The sequence below is a fragment of the Gracilinanus agilis genome, chromosome 5 (genome assembly GCF_016433145.1).
Source record: "Gracilinanus agilis isolate LMUSP501 chromosome 5, AgileGrace, whole genome shotgun sequence".
In the NCBI taxonomy this organism is placed as follows: domain Eukaryota; kingdom Metazoa; phylum Chordata; class Mammalia; order Didelphimorphia; family Didelphidae; genus Gracilinanus; species Gracilinanus agilis.
This window is the reverse complement of record NC_058134.1, coordinates 62,660,455-62,683,459: the sequence shown is the minus strand read 5'-3', so window position 1 is coordinate 62,683,459 and position 23,005 is coordinate 62,660,455. Positions and strand designations below refer to the sequence as shown.

The 23,005-nt window shown below is 38.8% G+C and overlaps 1 protein-coding gene across 2 annotated transcripts in view; it reads left to right on the top strand.

Moving 5' to 3' along the window:
* DNAJC1 (DnaJ heat shock protein family (Hsp40) member C1) overlaps positions 1-23,005 on the top strand; it is a 268,584-nt gene that overhangs the window by 229,132 nt on the left and 16,447 nt on the right. For both annotated transcript variants that reach the window (XM_044677935.1, XM_044677936.1), the window contains one exon: positions 846-965. In XM_044677935.1, the coding sequence (XP_044533870.1) occupies positions 846-965 (120 nt within the window). The remainder of the gene's footprint in view (positions 1-845; positions 966-23,005) is intronic.

Below are 23,005 nucleotides of genomic sequence, written 5' to 3'. Positions count from 1 at the left end.
ATCTCTGTGGTGGGTTCCCCATGGATCACACTTACCAATGGACTTCAATCTTGGCTTTCCCCATGGGCGACCTTTTCCTGTCAGAGAATTTCTGGGTGTAGGTACTTGACTCTACAGATGAATGTGTGAGGCTTTCAGCATGTGTGGTAGCAAGACAGGATGACCAAATCCTCCCTACTGTTGGCTCTTATTTACTGACCCTTAAGTGGGGCTTTTCTCACAGCACTCCTGTGAGGCATTACCCCCATTTTACAGATAAGGAAACTAAGGCTGAAAGGAACTACGTTCCTTGCCCACAGTTATGCCTCCCTGTGCCTAACTCTCTTTCCTCTACATCATGCTGCCTCCCAAAGCCCAAAACCTTCCTTCTCTGTTTGTCCTTACACATTTTTCCACCTTCCAGCTCTCATTCCACATTTTTCCATACGGGAGTGCTAGGAGTTATACCCTTTCATAAGCTTCCCCAACACCAGTGATCCACAAGGATTACAAATGAGTCATTCCCGCTTCTCTCTAAAAATGACATTTTACTTCCTTTAGGGAGAGAAGTGACCTGTGCTGCTTGAGATGCCCTGTTTCTGTTGAAAAACTAATAAACAATTGGTTTGTTTTGTTGGGGTTTTTTTGCCCTCTAGTTCTTAAATGGGGAGCCACATCTCATTTTGATTCCATATCTAATTCCTAAAATGGGAAATCCTCACAAGCTGTTAGAACCCTATTAAAAATGTAGCGCCTTTTGCAAAAAAGCATTGTGGCTGGTGATTTATTAACATTCTTGTGGAAACATTTTGGCAAGCAATTTTTCCAATTTCCCATTCTTTTTTTTTTTTTTTAATGTTTTACAGGCACCTGAATGGACAGAAGAGGACCTCAGCCAGCTGACAAGAAGTATGGTTAAGTTCCCAGGGGGGACCCCAGGTCGATGGGAAAAGATTGCTCACGAATTGGGTCGATCAGTGACAGATGTGAGTTCACTCAGATTTGCATTGTATGGGGAGTGACAAACCAGAACAAGACAGGCTGTGTAGAAGAAGGCAGACAGAGACGGGGTCCGACATTGTCTTTGGAGGAAGGCTACGATCCTTTTAGGACCTGGAAGTGAACCATTAACTAACTAAGCAAAAAGCAGATGTCTTGCTCTCCCCCTCCCCCCACCGTCCCCCCCCCCCTGCAATTAACAGCTGTAACTGATCAGCTGTATGCGAGCTTCCAGAGCCAGGAGAGCTGAGCGACTGTAACCTAATCAGGAAAACTATGACAGTTCTCATGTTCTTGGTGACTCCTTTTAACTGTGAAAGAATATTCTGGTGAAATATAGTTTTGTATCAACTGGATCTTAAATTTGATTTATTTACATAGACATAGATGTGGGTACAGTTAGCTGCTGGTAGTTATACAGGTGGTTGGCAGGAATCAAATTTTAAAAGATTTCATGATACAAAAGGTGTTTTTGCCTTTTGAGTAAAGTTAATACCTTTCCATTGAATGAGTTATATGATCAAGAGAAGCATAAGACAGGCAAAGAATAGGAACCTGATTGGTTATACCAGAAAGTTTGTGCTAAAATCCACTTTGTAATCATCCTAGAAAATCAAGAAAGGAGGGAGCTTCTTATATTTTAAAAAAATACATGCTGTTTTTGGCAATAGTTTTGATAAACTGTGCTCCATAGATAACCATTATTATAGGATTTGAAGGGTTAATAAAGGCAAAGTTTTAAATATGGTTATACTGTTCAGCTCTTGAAGGGACATTAGAGCTCAATGATTTCCTCATTTTAGAGTTACAGGTATATAATTAGAGAATTTTGTACCTTTGAACTATGTTCCCCAGAACCCCTTTGTGGTTGCCAAAAAGTAAAGATTAAAATTAATATGCAATAACTATTATATTTTATAAAGTTTATTAATAATAACTAAAGTAAAAAAACTAACTAAGCCATGGTCATGGGAAAAGAGAGTGAGAGGGAGGAGTTACAGAACTATATAAACAATAACATGACCATGCAATGTGGTGGAGAGGTTAAAAGGAATTTGGGAAAATACCAAAGGAATTCTGGGGAACATAGTTCAAAGGTACAAAATTCTCTAATTATACACAGGTCAAAGAACTGCAGTGATTTGCTCAAGGTTACTCAGTTAATATCTAGGGAAAGCAGGATTTGAACCCTGGTCTTCTGGCTCCAAATCCAGGGTTCTTTATACTGTATTATGCATCCTAGTCTTCATTTGTCTTGGTTTGATTTAAATTCAAGAAAAAACTGGCAGAAAAAATATCTCATAGTCCATTTGTAATAAAGCCAATTAATCACATACATTTTGAAGTCACTTTCCCAGTAAATTTCCACATTTCGCATTTGGAAACAAATGGGAATATGGAAAGGCTGTCAAGTTAGGTGTTTTGTTTTGTTTTCCATTTTGAAAGATATAAATTAAATTATATGTTTGGAGAACCATCTTGGTGTAGGGGAAAAGGTCTGTACTTGGAGTCAGTGGACCAGGGGCCTTAGCACCTACTTTAACCACTTGGTAACTAGATGACTGTGAGTAAGTCATTAACCTCCCTGGGCATCAAGTTTTCTCATCTGTAAATGAGAGTCTTGGATGACCACTAAGGCCCCTGTCAGCATTAAATCCTGGAATCTCTGTCTTAATATGTGTTACTTACAATGTTTTTTAAAGTTATAACTACTCCTTATAAAGAACTAAAGAGACTATAGCACACTAGAGTTTTAAGTTGTTTATTAGGTTGAAAGACAAAGGTTGGGAAGCATAGTAGTCATGATTTGTTTTAGCACGTTTTATTTTCTGGGAAAGGAGACTGTCTTGAATCTAACTAGAGAATGATGGTTCAAAAGAGCCTTTCTACTTCTAGGACTCCCAGAGGTGGGGAAACATCCCATTCACTTTCCAAAATGTACTCTTTGTCAGTCTTACAATAAAAGGATCTCAGGATAAATAAATAAATCTTTTTTTTAAGACATCCAGAAAGGATAGACGGCATTTATGTAGAATCTTTCTCTCTGGAAGTTACTCAAAGTGACTAATGTTGTATTTGCTAAAAATTACTTGGGAAAATGGAAGGTAATGTTTTCTTGAAAAGGCCACAAAACTGTGGCACTTTTCTTAAAGTGTTCATTTATAAGGGCAGAAAATCTTTAATTTTTACTTTGATGGAGGCAGATTAGGAAATAAATATTTATGTAGAACCTGCTAAATGCTAGACATTGTGCTAAGTGCTTTACAAATCTTATCTCACTTGATCCTCACAACAGCTCCAGGAGGTAGATACTATTATTGTCCCCACTTTACACATGAGAAAACTGAGGCAAAGAGAGGTTAGATTATTTGCCCTGGGTCACAGAGCTACTAAATGTCTGAGACTAGATTTGAATTCTTGTTTTCCTGAACCCAACTCCAGTACTCTCTGTACAGTGCATCTAGCTGCCTGATGAAACCAAGTGATGAGCCTGGCAGTGTAGTAGAAAGAGCACAGAATTTGGCTTCAAAAGGCTTTATTTCCTTTATCTTAGAAGACACTTGTGTCTGCCTTGGTTTTCCCAACTGTAAAATGGGGATAATAACAGCACCTCCCTCCCAGGGTTGTTAATGTGAGATAATAATTGTAAAGTGCTTAGCTCAGTGCCTGGCATGTAGCATCACTTAATAAGTGCTTTTTCCCTTCCCAAACTTGGCGATCTCCAAAGCCCCCTTTCTCAACTCTGAATCCCATTATCCTCTTTTAACTTTTTTTCCACCAACATGACATGTTGGCATTTAAAGACTGCTGAGGTTATTTGAATATGGAGTTTTCTGACTTTTAGAGGGTTTTTGTTAATAGTTACTATTCAGAAATCTCACATAGAAGCAAAAATGTTCTTTGCTTTGTTTGAAGAAAATGTAGGGGGACAAAGTGGATCAGAATAAAGTAATGAGAATAAGAAATGTTTAGGATGCATGAAATGTGCCTGATAAGATTTGGAGTGACTAAGTTATCGTGCTAGAGACCAAGGGGAAAAATGCTGTGTCAAAGTGCCACCCTGGCAGAGCTGCCTTAGCTTCATGCAGAAAAATCCTTCTTCCCATTTGCAAAAAACATCCTGTGATGCTGACTCTCCCGCATCCATCTTTAACCTCGATGGTTCAAACAGTTCCCAAAGAAGCCTGAACTGGTGCCTGTGGCAAATGCTTTTTCCTTTATCTCGTAGAAGGGATTGACTAGGACAGTATGATATTTTAAAATAAATTTTATAACTCCAAGAACCTAACAAACATCTAAAAGGCAATGTAATCAATCGATGGTCTTAAGTTTTTGTAACACCATAAGTTACCTCGGGGACTTTCTTTGTCATCTTTGTAATACATATGTAATACTCTGTATTTCCATTCTATTAACAACTTTTTCATAGATAAGAACAGCTATTCCATTCTATTAGCACAAGAAAAAATTCAGTTACCCAGACCAAAAGAGAGCTTCTCCTAGTCCAGACAGGAAGGATAACACGTGGTTTAGTGTGCGGCTTTTAAATCTCACTGAATTCCAGTCAGAATGAGTCTGAATGGCTCCACTGCCATTTTAAATGAAAACTGGCACAACTTTTAACCAAAAAAAAGAATCCCGATCTCCTTCTGGTTATGTTATTAATTTGATTTGTTTTCATCAAGCATTTGATTATGAAAAGAAAACCAGGTTCACTTGACTGTAATACAAACTCCTGCCTGCTGACCTGGTTACCTGTACAAGCGCTCCCTGTCAGCCTCCACACATCTGTTCTTTGACCCATTTTCCTTGTTGAATTTGTAGCTGCAGGCTTAGTTCTCATTCCTATCCTTGAATGCTTAGAGAAACAATTGACCTTTTAAAAAAAATCATAAATTCTACATTTGGATTGTCAGTGATTTAGTGATTCAGTGATTTGGATTGTCAGTGGATTTATTGTGAAAAACCCATTTTAATCCTCAATTAGGAAGGAGGTTTTAAGTGTATTACTGTCAAATTAACATTGAGTTAGATTGCTAAATTCTAACCCAGATGAATACAAGTAATGTCATTAGCTTTCCTCTTTTTTTTTTTAATTAAGACAAAGCATAAGTATCTTTTAGCTCTGATACACCTAACCTGATAATGAAATGTGACCAGACAAGACCTACCTTAGTCTGGATAAAATGCTTAAAATGTTAATTTATGCCTTTTAGCAAATAATTTTGGTAACCACAAAGGGTGTTTAAAATTGTAAAAACAACAGATGAAACAAAAACTGTCTGGCATGCAAAACAGATTTTAATGTGATTATTAACTGCAGGTTTTCTAAATTAAAGGCAGGGGATCTCCAATTTCCTACTTGGGAAGCCATATTGTTCGCTTGCCTAAAAGGATGTAAACCGATTCTGGTTCCCTTGGTGGCTCCTAATCTCTCACATTTTGGTTGCAATAACAGACCAATGGGGATTTGCTGCCCGCTTGGAAAGGGGTCCAGGTAGGCTGCAGAACAATAGACAGGTGGAGAGATTGGAACTGACTTTTCTAATTAGCATGGGGCCAGGGCGAGGTAAGAGGTGTGCAGCTAGATAAGCTGCCCCAGATGTCAGAGCAAAGATGATAAAATGATTAACTTGCTTTCCACTCGTAGCTTCCATGCTGAGAATTGGCTCATTGGGGAAGTGTAAGTTTTGTTGGTTTTGAAAATGCCTAATTGCATCACCCACTTACAAACAAGGCTCTGTGTATGTCCCTGACAAACGCTGATCTTGTTTTTTTTATCTGTGGCTAAAACCATAAATAGTCAGTCAACAAGTATTTATTCATCTCTTCCTCTGTGCTAGGCGGTGTGGTAGGGGCTGGGAGTATGAGTGAAAATAATGAAACTGTGGCTAGTCACAATGAGCTTACATTCTAATGGGGAGAGAGCCAAACGTAGGCAGCAAAAATATAAAGTTAAAGAAAAGACACGTAATTCATGCAAGGCGTGATGGGAAGGTAAGCAGAAAGAGCTGGGGTTGTCCCCCCAAAAAAAAAGCTTCAGGCAGAACGGGATATCTGAGCTCCATCTTCAAGGAAAGCTCTCTGAAGTGAGGGCAGGTTGGGGTCGGGGCTGGGGGGCTATCAAAGCTAAACAGAGACGCTTCTATTTTGTTCTGGAGGCAAGAGGAAGCGACTGGAATTCACTCAGTACAGACAGGTCTGCATTTAAAGAAAATTGCTCTGACAGCAGCATAGAGGATGGACTGTAGTAGGGAGAGACCCTGTCAGAGACTCATTAGGAGGCTCTCGTAATCGTCCAGGTAAGGCACGACGAGGTGGCCCTGGGAGTCCAGAGAGGGTCCGATGGGAGAGACGTCCTAGAGGTGGGAAGAACAAGATTAACTCCCCATTGGCTATGGGGAGTGATGAGGAGCCAGGAGCCCAGGACAGCCTGCAGACGGGAACTTTTTGGTACCTTTGACAAAAAGAGAGAAGTTTAGACTAGGGTCGGGGGCCAGAGGGAGGAGGGCTTCAGAGAGCAATTTGTGAATCCAGTTTTAGACAGGTGGACTATAAAGTCTCTCCAGGACATCGTTTGAAATATCCAATAGGCAGTTACCAGTGTAGAACTAGAAGTCAGGGGAGAGACAAAGAGAATCTACAAAGGGGAAAGAGCCACACAGGTAAGAGATTGTGAATGTGGGTCATGAGCTGTCCAGATCCACCAAGAAAGACTGGTCAGAGGAAGAAAGTAACATCCCAGAAAACCCAAAGAAGAAAGCATCCAGGGGTAGGCTGTGAGTACAGTCAAATACAGCAATCCGAATGGGAAGAATTAGGAGAGACCATGCTATTTAGCAATTAAGAGAATTTGGCTAACATTAAAGACAGAAGATTCAGATGAGCTGAATCAATTGGCCAGACTGGAAAAGATTGAAGAGTGAGAAAAGAAAAAGTGGAGGCAGTAACTGTAAGCAAGTTTTTCAAGGCGTTCCAGGGGAAAAAAGAGATGATCGAGATGTAGCAAAGGTTGTTTTAGTTTTTAAAAATAGGGAAAACTGTCATCCCGCCTACCTACCCTTCCACCATGTTTGTTGCCCCAGTTTGTTTAGGGTCATTTCCCCACTGTGGCACTCCTCCTCATGCAGGTGCCATTGCCTAAGTCATCCCTCGAAAAACTGACTTGGTATCACATTCAATCAGGACCTTGTTCTGTGTCCTGTTAATTAATGTGAGACATTAATTGAAAATAAAATGTTAATGATAGTGACAGATTTTTTTTCAGCTTAACTAGAATAGTCTAGTTATTCTATAACACTCAGTGAACTCTTTCCCTTCTGGCTTTTCCCCGTGGTAGTATGCTCACTGTAGAATACATTTGCGTTTCAGCAGGTCTTCAGGTGCTCAGCCAATAGCAGTTACTGTTTTGAAGATTTTAGAAAAACATAGCATACTGGTAAAAGCGTTATTTTGGGAGTAGTGAGACTATTTGGAGTCTCTCAAATGATGCTACAGTAGTATATATTAATAGGTCCTAGGTGGGACCTTAGCATATTGTTAAATGGTTTTAATGATCATCAACAGGATAGCATTTTCTGTCTCCCACAGAACAGAATCTTTCTCCTGGTGATCACATCATCTCTCTTGGGTTCAGCTATCATCTCTGGGCAGATCTCACCCTGGACTCTCTCCTGAGCTACAATTCCACATCACCAACTTCCTTTTGAATATTTCCTACTGGATGTCCCATAGGAGTCATAAACTCCATATGTCTGAAACAGATTTCCCTATTTCTGTTGAGGACATCACCATCCCTCCTGTCATTCAGATTTGCAACCTCAGAATCATCCTTGACTCTTCTTTCTGCCTCACTTCCCATATCCAGTTATTTCCCAAGTCTTGCCCATTCTACCTCTACAACATTTTTTCCATCCATCCATCTATTCATCCCACTCTCCCAGCTGCCACCCTTGACAAGCCCCTCATCTATTTTCTCCTGGACTTTTGAAAGTGCCTCCTACCTGGGCTCTCCTCTCTCTAATCCCTCTCTTCTCTCCCTAGTTCATTCTCTACACAATTGCCAAATTGAAATTCCTGAAGCAAAGCCCCTTCTCAAGAGGCTTTAGGGGTTCCCTGTTTTCTAGTGGTTCCTATCAAACTCTGGAATTTTGATTCCAGATTTGACCTCTAAAGCTTTGCACCAACTAATCCCAGCAGACTTTTCCAGGCTTGTTATTCATTCTTTATACTTTTTTACCACAGTCCAGCCAAGCTAGCTGCTTACTGTTTCCCATGCACGATATTACATCTCCCATTCTCAAAGCCTGTTTTGTACAGTCTTTTTCCCTTGCTTGGAATTCACCACCTCCTCACCTCTGCTTTCTAGAGTCCCCAGCTTGCTTCAAGGCTCAGCTCTAACTCAGCCTCTCCTCTCTGTCCCCTCTCCCCACCCCTAACCAGGATTATACAGGTAGTAAGTGTCTGTAGCAAGATTTGAACTTGTCTTCTTGATTAGTACCCTTTTCCTCTCCCTAAAAATTACTTTATATTTAATATATATATATACATTTATATATATTACATTTGTTTATCTGTGTTCACATTGTTTTCTTCCAAAAGAATGCAAAATCCCTAAAGGCAGGCACTGTTTTGTCTTTATATCCCAAGTACCTACCATGGTGTCTAGGCCATAGAAGGAACTTAATTCTTGTTGAATGAGTTAATCTCAAAAAGAAAATCACAAGCTCTATATTTATTACACAAAAACAGAATTTTCAATGTTCAATTTAAAACTAAACTCAAGTACCCAAGTGATGAGTCATCAAAGAGAACTTAGGAAGGACTAGACATCATTGTATTAGTCTAAGGTAGTCATTCCTAACCTTTTTGGAGGGATCAAGGACCCCTTTTGGAATCTAGTAAAGCTTCTGGATCCTGCTCAAAATAATGGTTTTAACTGAAGGAAATTCTAAATTTCAATTAGATGTTAGTGAAAATGAAGATATTATTTTTTTCCCCACTCAAGTTCATGTACCTGTGAAGTCTTATCCATAGGACCCTGGTCTAAGGGTATCTCATTTAGTTAGCTAAGATATCAACTTATATTTGAAGAAGCCTTCCAATGAATTTAGGACTTGGAGCTATCCTTCATATGGGAAGTCTAGACTTGGAAACAAAGGGTTAGGGACTCTGTTTCTGGCCATCAGATGGAGCTATTGCAATGTATAAGGGCTGTTAGGGCAAAAGGATACCTATCTTTGGAAGCCCTTTGGTCTTTGGGAAGAATTAGCTGAGATGCCTTGGAGGCTCTTTGGTTTCTGGGAAAACTTAAGTGAGATGTTTTACAAGACTAAAAGAAATTTAGCCTCCTCGAGGATTTAATCAACCTGAATATGGTCCAAATAAACTCTCAGGATGAGTAAAGAAAGAGCTCCCAAAAGATACTGGTGGATCTGAAATCTAGGGGAAAGGAGAATGGGAACTAGAAGAAGTCAAGGCATCTCACCCATTCAGGGAAAGATCCAGGGAAACAAGCAGAATCTACAAGGTTCCGGGGGCGGAGAGGAGCAGAGGAGGCTATTCTGGAAGCCCAGAGTCTGAAGTAGGAAAGTCAGAACAGCAGAGCCTGGAAGAGATGGTCTCCTGACATACTTAGAAGTGCTGTTGATGCAACTCTATCCCGGACCACAAGTCTGAATATCTGTTTAACATCCAACCATTGTTAAAGCAAGGGGAAAAGAGCCGACAATTAGGAGAATGGTGCCAACCAACCTCATATATGGCTAGACTCTTGTTAAGTTTGAATCAGCAAATCATGCTCTGTTAAATTGCCCTCTAGTTTTACTTTTTTAATCTGGTTTTTGGGTGTTTTTTTTTTAGCTTTTTCTAAAAGAAAGAATAGGGAAAAAAAAACCTACCTTGACCTAGCAAAGCCAAGAAGAGATTTTTTACACCCTAGCCAGAAGACAAAAGAGAATCAATCCATCCTAGCATGTGGAGGTTACATTAGCAATAGTTGAACCAGCTCCAGAACCCAGGAAGAGTCCATAGAACTGAGACTCCCAGAGAGGCCTGAAAGGGCTAGTTCCTCTTTCCTTTCTAATACCTCACTTCCACTTCTCAAGAGAAAGAATTGTTGTCTCAAGAGTAACAAACAGGGTCAGAATCTGAAGGGTCACTATTGTGTCAGAGAGATTGGGAGTCTCTCCATTCTAGATGACTCCTAGGAGATTTGTTTAGTCAGGCATATTCTGGATTTAATAGCTTTGAAAGAAAAGCTTCCCATTTACCCATCAGTGGGAACCGTAGGCTAAGCACAGACTGGACCTTGCTCCAAGCCTCATCGTCCCCTCTTGATTGCTTCCTGAGAGGAGCATTTTTCTCAATTCAACAAAGACCGATTAAGCACCCCTTGAAAAGGTCCGTCCTGTTCTAGTGGAGGAGACAGTTCTAGTGTTCTGCTCTAGAGCAAAGCACATAGGACTAATAGAGCTCTAGAGCAAAGTGCACAAGACACGCACAAAATGGGATTACGAGTTCTCAGAAAAGAAAGAGCCTGTTTATGGCACCCACGGGATGAGGCTGTGGACGTCTGCGTTGGGTCTTGGGGGCTGGATACAACGCCACAGTGTGGAGATGGTACACTGAGGCCGTTTCAGGCATGGAAAGCCAACGAGGTGGGGGGATGAGGGACACATTCACGGAACAGCAAAGGGTAATTTCGAGTGGGATTGTGAGTCCTTGAACACAAGACCAAGGAGTGCGGACTTGTGATGTGATCTGTGAATCTTGGAGCAAAGGAGTAACGTGGTCAGGGAGGGCTGCATAGACCAACATGGCAGCCACAGAATCCACCTCCGAGCTTTGAACACTGAAGCACCTTTAGTGTTTTAGGCACTGTGCTCGGGCTGTAGATTCAGACAAAAAGGGAAGCCCAGCCTTCAAGGAACTTGTAGTCTTATGTACACAGAGAAGTAAATAGAGGAACCTCTGAGTGGGAAGATCACGCACACAGCCCGAGGGAAGAGGGAAATGCTCCGGAGGAGGTGAAGGCTGAGCCGAGCCATAAGGAAAAGGGAAGCTTTTCAGAGGCGGAGATGAGGGGAGAGTATTTTCCAAGGATAGGAAATGGCTTGTGCAGATGCCAAGGGGGAGGAGATGAAGCATCAAGTTCAGGGGAAAGCTCATAGCCCTCCGCTCTGCTCTGGCTAAAAGGGAGGAGAAATGTAGAATAGTCACACTAGCACTCTCCTCAGCACTTTACACATATTCTCTCCTGGGAGGCAGGAAGATCATTATTCCACTTTGCAAATGAGGAAAACGAGATAAAAAGACACCAAGTGATTTCCCCAAGGTCATACAGTATTTGTGATGCGATTTGAACTCAGATCTTCCTGCCTCGAGCCCCAGCACTAACCACAGAGCCACCTCGCTGCCTCAGGAGGGTGACAGAAGCATGAAGAGTAAGGAGAAGCCCCCAACTCTCTTGCTTGTCCTCTCCAGTCGGAGGGCATTGAAGGCTTCTTAGCAGTGCGGTGGCACGGTCAGACTGTGCCCTAGCAAGCGAAACCAGGAGTCCCAGGGAAGGACCATGAGAGGGGAGGGGAGGGTGCCCGGACGAGGGGGGCACTTGTGAACGGAGAGAAATGAGTGCTTGTGAGCTGTCCTGGGGAGGGGGCGGAAATCAGGGAGATTCAGCGACTGCTTCCATGGAGAGGGAGGGGAAGGGGAGCCTAAAGAAGAGGTTTGGATTTAGGAAACTGAGGAATCTTTTGGGGGGCTCCGGGAGGTGTCCAGCAGGCAGGTGACAGCGGAGTGTAAGCCTACGGCTTCCCGGAGGAGGGGGCAGTGACCAAAGCTGCACCGAAGCCAAAAAGGAGGAGAAAAAGCCTTCAGATAAAAGGTAATAGACTGAAAGTCTGTTTCTGTCAAATGATGGGATCAGAAGCGGGACAAAGAGAGGTTCCGGGGATGGAGCTTCCAAGGAGCTTCTCTCTGGGAGCTGAGCAGAGAAGGGAGCATGGGGAGCAGAGGGGGACAGGGGGACGGCAATGATGGGCCAGGTCTGGCCATGCAGAGACTCTGCCACTAAACGCAGAGGCAGAATGACTCCGTGCTAGAAGGAATCGGTCAGAGGTGGAGCGAGAAGAGTGGGCCTTGGCGAGAAGAACCACCACTTGCTCAGAAATGGTCAGGGAGACATTTGAGGGATTTCAGCGGCTTAAACCAAGTCCAGAATTGAGAATTGTCAGGGCGTGTGTGGAGGACAACTTATCATAGAATCAGTTGACTAACAAGGGAAGAATATTTTAAATTTTATTTTATAATTCCCCAATTACAAGTAAAAATAGTTTCTAACATTTTTCAAAGAATAGAGTCTCCAATTCTGTTCCTCTTTCCTTCCATCCCCCCAAACTCCAACCCCTGCTAGGATGGTGAACCATCTCCTGCCAGTTTTATACGTGCAATCACGTAAGACATTTTCCATATTAATTCTTTTCTGGAAGGAAATCCAAATAGAAAAAAAAATAAAGAAAGTGAAAAAAGGCTGCTGTGGTCTGGATTCAGACTCTATCCATTATTTTTCTCTGGAAGTAGATGGCATTTTCTACCTTTGGGATAGTTTTGAATTGTTATATTTCTAAGAATAGCTATTATTCACAGTTGTTCATCCTTCAGCATTCTTAGTGCTGTCTACAACATTCTCTTAGTTCTGCTTATTCCACTCGGTTTCAGTTTGTGTAAGACTTTCCAGATTTTTCAGAGCTCCTCCTGCTTGTCATTTCTTACAGCACAATCTTATTCCATTACAATCCCATACTGTAGCTTACTCAGCCATTTATCCATGGATGGGTATCCTCTCTCTTTTTAATTCTTTGCCCCCACAAAAAGAGCTGCTTTAAATATTTTTGTATGTATCCTTTCCTTTTTTGTTTTTTCTCTTTGGGATACAAACCTAGTAATGGTATTGTTGGGTCAAAGGGAACACGTACTGTCTTCTAGCCCCTTGGGCATAGGTCTGAATTGCTCTCCTGCATCATTGAATCAGTTGACAACTTCCCCAACGGTGCATGCATGTCTCAACTTTCCCATGTCCCCTCAAAGTTTTGTATTTTCCTTTTCTGTCATAGTAGCCAATCTGATAGGTGTGGGGTGGTATCTCAGAGTTGTTTTAATTTGCATTTCTCTAATTAATAGTGACTTAGAGCACTTTTTGCATGACCATGAAGAGTTTTAATTATTTTGTCTGAGAACTGCCTGTTCACATCCTTTGGCCATTTATAAATTGGGAAATGCTGTGTATTCTTCTACATTCATCTCATTTCTCTATGTATTTGAGAAAAGACGCCTTTGTTAGAGAGGCTTGTAAAAAAAGTTTGCACCAAAATGATAACCGTATATTACTCTCCATCCTATTTGTTTAATTTTTAACCTCCACCTTCCCCAATTTGCACTCTTTTCTATCAGTTCCACCCCCCCCCTTCTCTTCTCTCATTCCCCTCCTACTTTCCTGTAGGGTAAAATAGTTTTCTATGCCCAACTGATTGTGTATATCCTTCCTTTTTTGAGTCACTTCTGAGGAGAGTTAAGGTTGTCATACACCCCTGCCCACATCCCTCATCTTCCCCTCCACTATAAATGCTCTTTCATACCTCTTTTATTTGAGATGATTTACCCATTGTTTCCCTTACCCTTCTTCCTAATAGAGTCCTTTTTCTTGTGCTTTCATTTTATTTTATTTTTTATATAATCCCATCATATTCAACTCACACCATCACCCTCTATCTATGTATATACTCCTTCTAACTGCCCTAGTAATGACAAAGTTATTTGGTGTTACAAGCATCATCTCCCCGTGTAGGGATGTACACAGTTTAATCTTATTGAATGTCTTTTGATTTCTCTTTCCCCATTTTTACCTTTTTATGATTCTCTCGAGTCTTGTATTTGAGAGTCAAATTTTCCATTCAGCTCTGTTTTTTTTTAAAATCAGGAATGTTTGAAATTTCACTAAATACCCCTTTTTTCCTATGAAAGATTATGCTCAGTTTTACTGGGTAAATGATTCTTGGTTGAAGTCCTAGTTCCTTTGACCTCTAGAATTATCCTATTCCAGGCCCTCTGATCCCTTTAATGGAGAAGTTGTGTAATCTTGTGTTGCCCCAACTATGATTCCACAACACTTGGATTTTTTCTTTTTAATTGCTTACAATATTTTCTTCTTGACCTGGGAGTTCTGAAATTTGGTTTTAATATTCCTGGCAGTTATCTTTTTGGGATCTCTTTCCAGAGATGCTCAGTTCATTCTTTCAATTTTTATTTTGCACATAACCCAGATTGAATTGCTTGCCAGCACCAGGAGGGAGTAGGGATGAAGGTAGAGAGACAGTTTGGATTATGTAACTTCAGAAAAATTATTTGTAAATGTATTAAAATTAAAATAAAATAAAATAAATTTTTATTTTGCCCTCTGGTTCTAGGACACCAGGTCAATTTTCTGTGATAATTTCTTGAGAGATAATGTCTAAGATCTTTTTTTGATCATGGCTTTCAGGTAGTCAAATAATTCTTAGATTATCTCTCCTGGATTTATTTTTCAGCTCAGTTGCTTTTCCAATGAAATACTTCACATTTTCTTCTATTTTTTTTTCATTTATTCTGATTTTGTTTGATTGTTCCTTGATGGTTCATGGAGTCATTCACTTCCACTTGCTCAATTCTAATTTTTAAAGAATAATTTTTTTCTTGAGTGAGCTTTTTTACCTCCTTTTCCATCTGGCCAGTTTTATAAGTTCTTTTCTTCAGTGAATTTTTGTACATCTTTTTCCATTGGGCCAATTCTTCTTTTAAAGTTCTTTTCTTCATTGGATTTTTGGGTCTCTTTTGCCAATTGGTGTATTCTACTTTTTAAGGTATTAACTTTATTTTTTGTGCCTCCTTTTCCAAGCTGTTGACTCTTTTTTCATGATTTTCCTGTTATCACTCTCATTTTTTTCCCAATTTTTCTTCTGCTTACTTGATTTTTAGAATCCTTTTTGAGACCCTCCGTTCATTCTTTGTAGACTTGAAAGCAATTCATATTTTTCTTAATGGCTTTGGACGGAACAGTACTGACTTTGTGTCTTCTGAGTTTGAGTCTAACCTGTTACCAAAATACCTTTCTATGTTGAATTTCTTTTTTTGTTGTTTGCTCATTTTCCTGCCTTTTTCTTTTATTTTAGTTTAAAAAACTATTCAAATTGGGCTCTGTAACTGTGGGGAAGAGGGCACTATTCCAAGCTTCAGGTTCTTTAAGCCATTTACTACACCTCTTGAAAGAAGAGGGAGGACTAACCTAGTCTTTAAAGCCAATAACTCCCAAGAACAGATCATGGGAGATTGATGAATGGACTGAACCTCAGAGAAGGAAAAGAGTGCTTAGGGAATGATGACTGAGATAGGTGACAATGGGAAACCAACTCCTTCTGGCCTAGGAATCAGCAGGAATGAGAGAAAAGAAAGGCAGATTTCTTTGAGTTCAAGAAGAAAGAGTGAAAAAAAAAAGGATATTGAAGAGGCTTTTGGGTTAGGGGATTTTTTTCCTGATGTTTGAGTGAAGAGTCCAGAAATCCAAAGAAGAAAAACTCAGTTGGGAATGAGACCACTGGGGAAAATAACAAGAAAAAGTGAGTTTTCACCCTGGGACAATGACTTTGTAGGGAAAAAAAAAGTTACAACTTTGCTCCACCATAAGACTAGGGACATCCCAGCTGGTTGTAGCTTCTACCTTCCAAAAGTCCCATGGTGATGGATGGCACTGATGCAGGTATTTTTTTGCCTGACACTGGTACTAGTGGCAGGAGTTTCTGCTACTGGTTTTGACTGGAAGCAAAGAACAAAAGACAAAGATATATTAGAGAGGTAGAATCAAAGAGAAGCTGGCAACTAATTGGATATGAAGGAGAGGAAGAATAAAAGATTGTCATAGTGTTGTCTTAGAAATGAGTAGAAATAGGGAAGTAAGGAAAAAGAGCCAAACCATATTTTGAGGAAAAGAAAAATTGAATTTTTGTTGGTTTTGAGATGCTAGAAGGCTGTGATGTAGAGATGTCTGGTAACTTTTTCGCTAACTTGTATGCTTTAAAAATATAATTTCTAACTTAAATCAGAGGTTTGACTAGCATTCCAAATTTTTGGCCTGAAGCTCTTGTTTCTATTTATAAAATCACAGGTTTCAGATTGGAAGGAGCTTTAGAGACTTATAGACTCCATTCCCCTCACTTGATAGATGAGGACAAATCTGGTTGTTTTTAAAAGTCAGAGTAAATAAAACTTTGATGGAGTTCATCACATTTGAAAAAAAGATACAGCCACAATCCAGTCATCTATAATCTGCTTGGAAGAAGCCTTAGACCTAAAATCAGAATACCTGGGATGAGATTGTGGCACTGACTCAGCTGTGTGACTTCAGACAGGTCATTGAGCCTCTCTAAGGCATCAGGGTTACTTCCAGAAAATGAGGGAGTTGGACTACAGGACTACTTAGATCTTGTCCAACTCTTAATCTATTATCCTACTTCCTTTCATAATATTAATGTTGCATTTATGTTCTCTAGAAAATTTGAAGCATAGCAGAAATAGACTATAGTTGATTAATGCATTTGTAGACTATGTTTAATTGCAATATTGCAATTTTTCTTTGCAATTGCAATTGCAACCCTCTAGAAGCCTTTATGACTGAACCTCACATATCATAAGCTTTTAGTGTTCAGATAAAACGCTTTCTCTAAGTCCATGAATATATATGTACCTATATATTGATAAGAATATCATTCTTATGGGGCAGCTGGATGGCTCAGTGGATTGAGAACCAGGCCTAAAAACAGGAGGTCCTAGGTTCAAATTTGGCCTCAGACACTTCCTAGCTGTGTGACCCTGGGCAAGTCACTTGACCCCCATTGCCTACCCCTGTAACAAATAAAATTAATAAAAAAAAAAAGAATATCATTCTTAGGATTCTAAATACAACCTTTTTCTAGGCACATGAAGGTAGTTTAAAATGGGTTTTTATTCCATTCTCCCCGCTCCCCATTAGTTTCTTAAGCTTATTGGCAACAATTCCACCCTCAAGAGTCCTTAATATGTGACATGAACGCTTTCAGGTTGCCTTTAGAATTGTCTCCTTGGGCTGATGACCAAAGTAAGAGAGAAATGAAAGCACTTGTCCTTTGAGAAGTCTTAATTGGTTATTGAGAGAGAAAGTTCACACTGATCATCATTTCAATATGATTCATGCTTGTTGTTCATTACCCAGGTAAAAGTTGTGCTTTCTTTTTCCCTTAGCATTTCCCTGCCATTCTGTGTCTCTTTCTCCCAGTTGCTAAAAAAATGTGAAAGACATTTTATTAAAGGTAGCTTCCAGGCCAAGCCAACCAGCATCCATGGGATTTGGTATAAGACCACAGCCCCAGGACCAGAAAAATGAACCTCAGACTTAAAAGAAATCAGGTCCTTGGAAAGTAAAGAAGTCGAAGTCAAGTGCTCCAGGACATGGTCCTTATCCTTTGGGAAGTCCCTGATTTTCACTACCATCAGATGGACCATTATTTATATAATTAAGAATGGAGAAGTTTGTTGACAAATTGGATAGTTTATTTAGCTGTTTTAGATAAAATAAGATCTTCAGAATTAATCGATAGCTTAAAAGTTAGACAATTTTTATCCATAAAATAACAAATAAGAACATTTTTATCCCTCCCACAAGTTCTTTCATTAGTAGTAAAATGTCAGTATCATATGGTAAAAGACTTATAGATCTGGACATCCATTGGCCTGAGATCAAGACCCAGCCCATGAACTTTACAAGACTCGTAAACATTCTGTGCCTCAGTTTCCTCATCTATAAAATGTGAGATGTTGGCTTGATTTCTGAGGTCTTTTCCAGCTCAAAAATTAAATAAATCTTTGGTGTTTTCTACTTTGTGTGGCAACATCTTCTGCCCTAGACAGATAGTCCAAAAAGAAGTTTTAAAAATATTGAAGACATATTAAGAATATGAACAACATGCTGTTTCCCACTAGGTGGGAACCTATTTGAGTGCTTTATTTAATGTTCAGGTAACAAATTACAATTTGGATTGGAAAGCAAAAACATTAATTCTCAGCAAGTGATAAGTGCTAAATTTGAAAAGAAAATTAGCCAAAAATAAATATGAGCAAATGAGACTAATGAACTTCACAGTTGCATAATTTTCATTATCAGCTTAGGAATTAAAATATCACCACCATTCTAGGGTGAGCTTAAAAACTGTGATGCATAGATCACTGTTACCAGCCTTTTCTAGGCTATATCAGGGGGAAAGGAATAGGAGCACATTTTATTTTAGTACATTTCCATTTCCTCTTGTTTTTCTTAAAGATCTCTAGATCTAAATATATTCTGGAGCCTTTACTTTCTTCTTAACCAGAAATAGGTTATAAATTCTTTATTTCAAAAAATCTTTAATAAAAGTTGCAAAACTTAGCTATAATGTTCCTGTAATCTTCTGTCCTGTTCCATCACTAATTCACTAATTTACCACTAATAAAGATGATATCAAAGCAATTATTCGGCGTTATTCTGCCCAATTATATGCCAATAAATTTAACAATTTAAGTGTAATGAAAGAATTCTTACAAAAATATAAATTGCCTACACTAACCCAAAAAGAAATAAACTATTGAAATAAACCCATTTTAGATAAAGAAATTGACTGTGCCATAAATGAGCTTCCTAAGAAAAAAGCATCAAGACCAGATGGATTTACAAGTGAATTTACCAAATTTAAGTATCTACTTAAAACCATTAGCAAACATCTGTACTAGAGATAAGTTAGAAACCTTCCCTATGAGATCAGGAGGGAAACAAGGATGCCCACTGGTTAAGATATAGAAAAGCAGATCAGTGGAACAGAACAAGCATACAACAAAGTGATAAAAGATTCTCACAACCTTGTGTTTGACCAAAGTAAAGGGCCAAGCTTTGGGAATAAGAATTCAGTATTTGGCAAAAATTATTGGGAAAACTGGAAAGCCGTCTAGCAGAAACTAGATATAGACCAATATCTTATACCATTTACCAAGATTAGATTAAAATGGACGCATGACCTGGGCATAAAGGGAAAATATCATAAGCAAATTAGAATAAGAAATATAGTACCTATCAGACTTATGGATAGTAGAAGAATTTGTGAATAAAGAAGAGATAGAAAGCATTGTGAGATGTAAAATGGATAAAGTACATTAAATTAAAAAGAATTTGTATAAATAAAATTAATATTGCCAAAATTATAAGGAAAACAGTAAGATGCGGAAAAAGTTTTATAGACAGTTGCTCAGATAGAGGTCTCATATCTAAAATATGTTGAGAACTTTATCAAATATGTAAGAATATGAGCCATTCCCCAGTGGATAAAAGGCCGAAAAAATATGAAAGGACGGTTTTTGAATGAAGAAATCAAAGCTATATATAAATTATATGAGAGCACATCAAAATAATTCTGAGATATCATCTCACACCCATCAGATTGGTTAAAATGATAAAAGGGCAAAATGGCAGATGTTGGAGCAGATGTGGGAACACAGGGACACTCATACACTCTTGGTGGAACTGCAAACTGATCCATCTGTTTTGAAGAACAATCTGGAATTCTCCTCAGTTATAAATCTGTGTGTGTGCCTTTTGACCCGTTAATACCACTATTAGATTTATTTCTTAAGTTGATCAGAGAAAAAGGAAAAGAACCTAGAGGTTCTAAAATATTTCTAGCATCTCTCTTTGTGGTAGCAAAGAACTGGAAATAGAAAGGATGCCTGTCAATTGGGGAATAGCTAAACAAGTTGTGGCATGTGGTTGTGCTGGATTACTCCTGTGCCACAATTAATGTCAAAAATGTAGATTTTGGAAGAACATGAAAAGTTACATGAAATTATGTAGAGTGACATGAGCAGAACCAAGAGAATATTATAGAGAACAACAGAAATATTCTTTGAAAAATAACTTACATAGGTACACTTCCAGAGAAAGAATGGATAAATAGAAATAAGTAAGACATGGTTTGATATATACAAAATTTTTTTTATATATTTTTATTTATTAATTTATTTATTTTTATGAACCCTCACCTTCCATCTTGGAGTCAATACTGTGTATTGGTCCAAGGCAGAAGAGCAGTAAGGGCTAGGCAATGGGGGTCAAGTGACTTGCCCAGGGTCACACAGCTGGGACGTGTCTGAGGTCAGGTTTGAACCCAGGACCTCCCATCTCTAGGCCTGACTCTCAATCCACTGAGCTACCCAGCTGTCCCTATATAAAATCTTTTTGTCAAATGATGTCTTCTCTAATGGGAGGAGGGGAGTAACAAATAAATAAATTTACATTTAAAATGAAGAAAGAAAGGGATGGCTACTTCCCAATGGTCACTCACATAAAGAGATGCATTCTTCAAAGGAAGAAATCCAAGCTATCAATAGTCATATTTTTTTAAAAATGCTCTAAATCATTATTATTAAGCTGTGAGTCTAAATTATGAATGTTGTATTTTTAATTTTTTGTGCAAGATTTTCACTTTTTTGTTATTTTGTTTAAATTAAAATTCCCAGGTATCTCCCTCTCTCCCTGCCTTCCCTATACTAAAGAAGGCATCATCTGACAAAAATATGTATGTATATAGGTATTCTTCCACATCATGATTTTCTCTTTTGAAGTTTCAATTTATCTTAGATTGGCATAAGAAATCAAATGGGAATTTTTTGAGAGCTTTGCAGAAGCTGCAGATAACATGCAAAGGCTAGCAGACAACACATAAAAAGTTTGGAAACTCAGAATTGCATAAAATATATTATGGTATTGTTATAATTTCAATATATTTTATCTTTTAATACCATAAATATACAATATTTTTAAGGTTAAAAAAAGTAAAAACTTTTGAAAAGAATGTGAAACCCAGTACATGACACATAGATATCTTAACATTGACCTACATATAGACTCTAACCAAATAATTCAATTTTACAATCAAATACTTTAAACACTCCATAAATGAAAAAGAAAAAATCTAGACTTCTTGGGTACAAAAGAAAGGCCAAAAAATTGTACTTGGATTTTCCAGATCATGAAGCTACCATACCCCTGACCTCCATAATGTGGAAATTATTTCTTACATGTTTCTTTTCATCAGTTCTTTCTCCGGAAGTCATTCTTCAGATGATATTTTTGTAGCTGCATATAATGTTCTCTGGGTTAAACTAATTTTGCTTTTCATAATTTCATGTAAGACTTTCCATGGTTTTTTTTTTCTAATTAACCTGCTCATTATTCCTCATAGTACAGTAGTATTCCATGACAGTCATAAGCCATTCCCCATTCATTTCTGGCCTTTTTATGTTGGGTCTCCCAAGTTCGTTTGTTTTTTTTCCATTAGATTTTTATAGTTTGGTGAATTAACCAAGAATTTAGTTTTATAATGAACAAAACTACAATTATCAATTTTTCTTTCATTGATATTTATTTCCTTGCCCTTGTTATTTTTAAAATTCCAATCTTTTTGGCTGTTGTGTCAAAAAATTTGTCTAGAGTTTGGTCAGGGTGGCAATATCTAGACCCCTTTCTTTACCCCAGCCCACAGCCCAACTACCATTCTCCTGCCCTCCCCCACTACTCACTACTAACAATAAAATACTCACTACTAACAATACCCCAGAAGTGTATCCTTTTATCCTTTACTAGTTATTATGAGATTGCTGGGTGTTCACACAACTTGTTTAGCCATTCCCAACTTGATGGTCATCCCCCTAATTTCTAGTTCTTTACCATCATAAAAAGTTCCTACAAATATTTTAGAACATATATAGGTTCTTTTTCTTTTTTCCCTGATTCATTTTTTTTAGACATTTCTCAGTTACATTTTCATCTGTTCAAAGAGCATTCAGGAATTTTGCAGACAAATGAGGTCAAGTTTGACATCTCTGCTCTAATTCACTAATAATTAGAGAAATGCAAATTTAAACAACTTTGAGGTACTTTCTCACACCCATCAAATTAGCAAAAATGAAAAATGACAAATGCCTGTGGGAAAATAGGCACATTAATACACTGTTGGTAGAGCTGTGAACTAACTGCCCATCCATTCTGGAAAGCAATGTAGAACTGTGTTTAAAAACCTGTTAAACCTGCCTTCCCTTCAACCCAGCAGTACCGCTAGTACATCAATATCCCAAAGAGATCAAAAATCATTAATGCAATAAAATTATTATAAATGAGCATCCATGGAAAGGCATTAAAAATTCACTGGAAACCAAAGTGATCAAAATAATAGGAAAGGGGCACATGTGTGTAAAAATATTCATAGTATCTCTGTTTGCAGTGGCAAATAATTGGACTCTAAAGGGATGCTCTTTAATTGGTGAATGGCTGAGCAAGTTAAAGCATATGAAGGTGATGGGATACTGTTCAGCTATAAGAAATGAAGGTTTTGGAAAAACCTGGGAAGACTTCTATAAACTAATAGTCTACTCTGTGCCGGGCATTGTGTTAAGTAAGCAATGAAGATACAAAGAAAGAACAGAGTCCTTGCCCTCGATGAGCTCACAGACTAATGGGAGAGACAACACGCCATCAGCTATGTACAAACCAGCTATAGACAGGGTAAAATGGAAATAATCAAGAGAGAGAAGGCACTAGAATTAATAAATGCTTCCAGGACATAATGGGATTGGATGTATATAATCTGAGAAGAGCCAATTGCAGCAGAATTCTTGCTTTTTTTTTTTTTTCTTGAAGCTTTGCCTCTCTTCCGGCAGCCTCAGAGTCTGTTGGCTATATATAACCAAAGAGAAGTGACAAGAGAAGAGATGAGAGAAGAAAAGAGACAAGAGGAGAGAAGGGAAGGAAGGGAAAGGAAGGGAAGGGAAGGGAAGGGAAGGGAAGGGAAGAGAAGAGAAGAGGAGAGGAGAGGAGAGGAGAGGAGAGGAGAGGAGAGGAGAGGAGAGGAGAGGAGAGGAGAGGAGAGGAGAGGAGAGGAGAGGA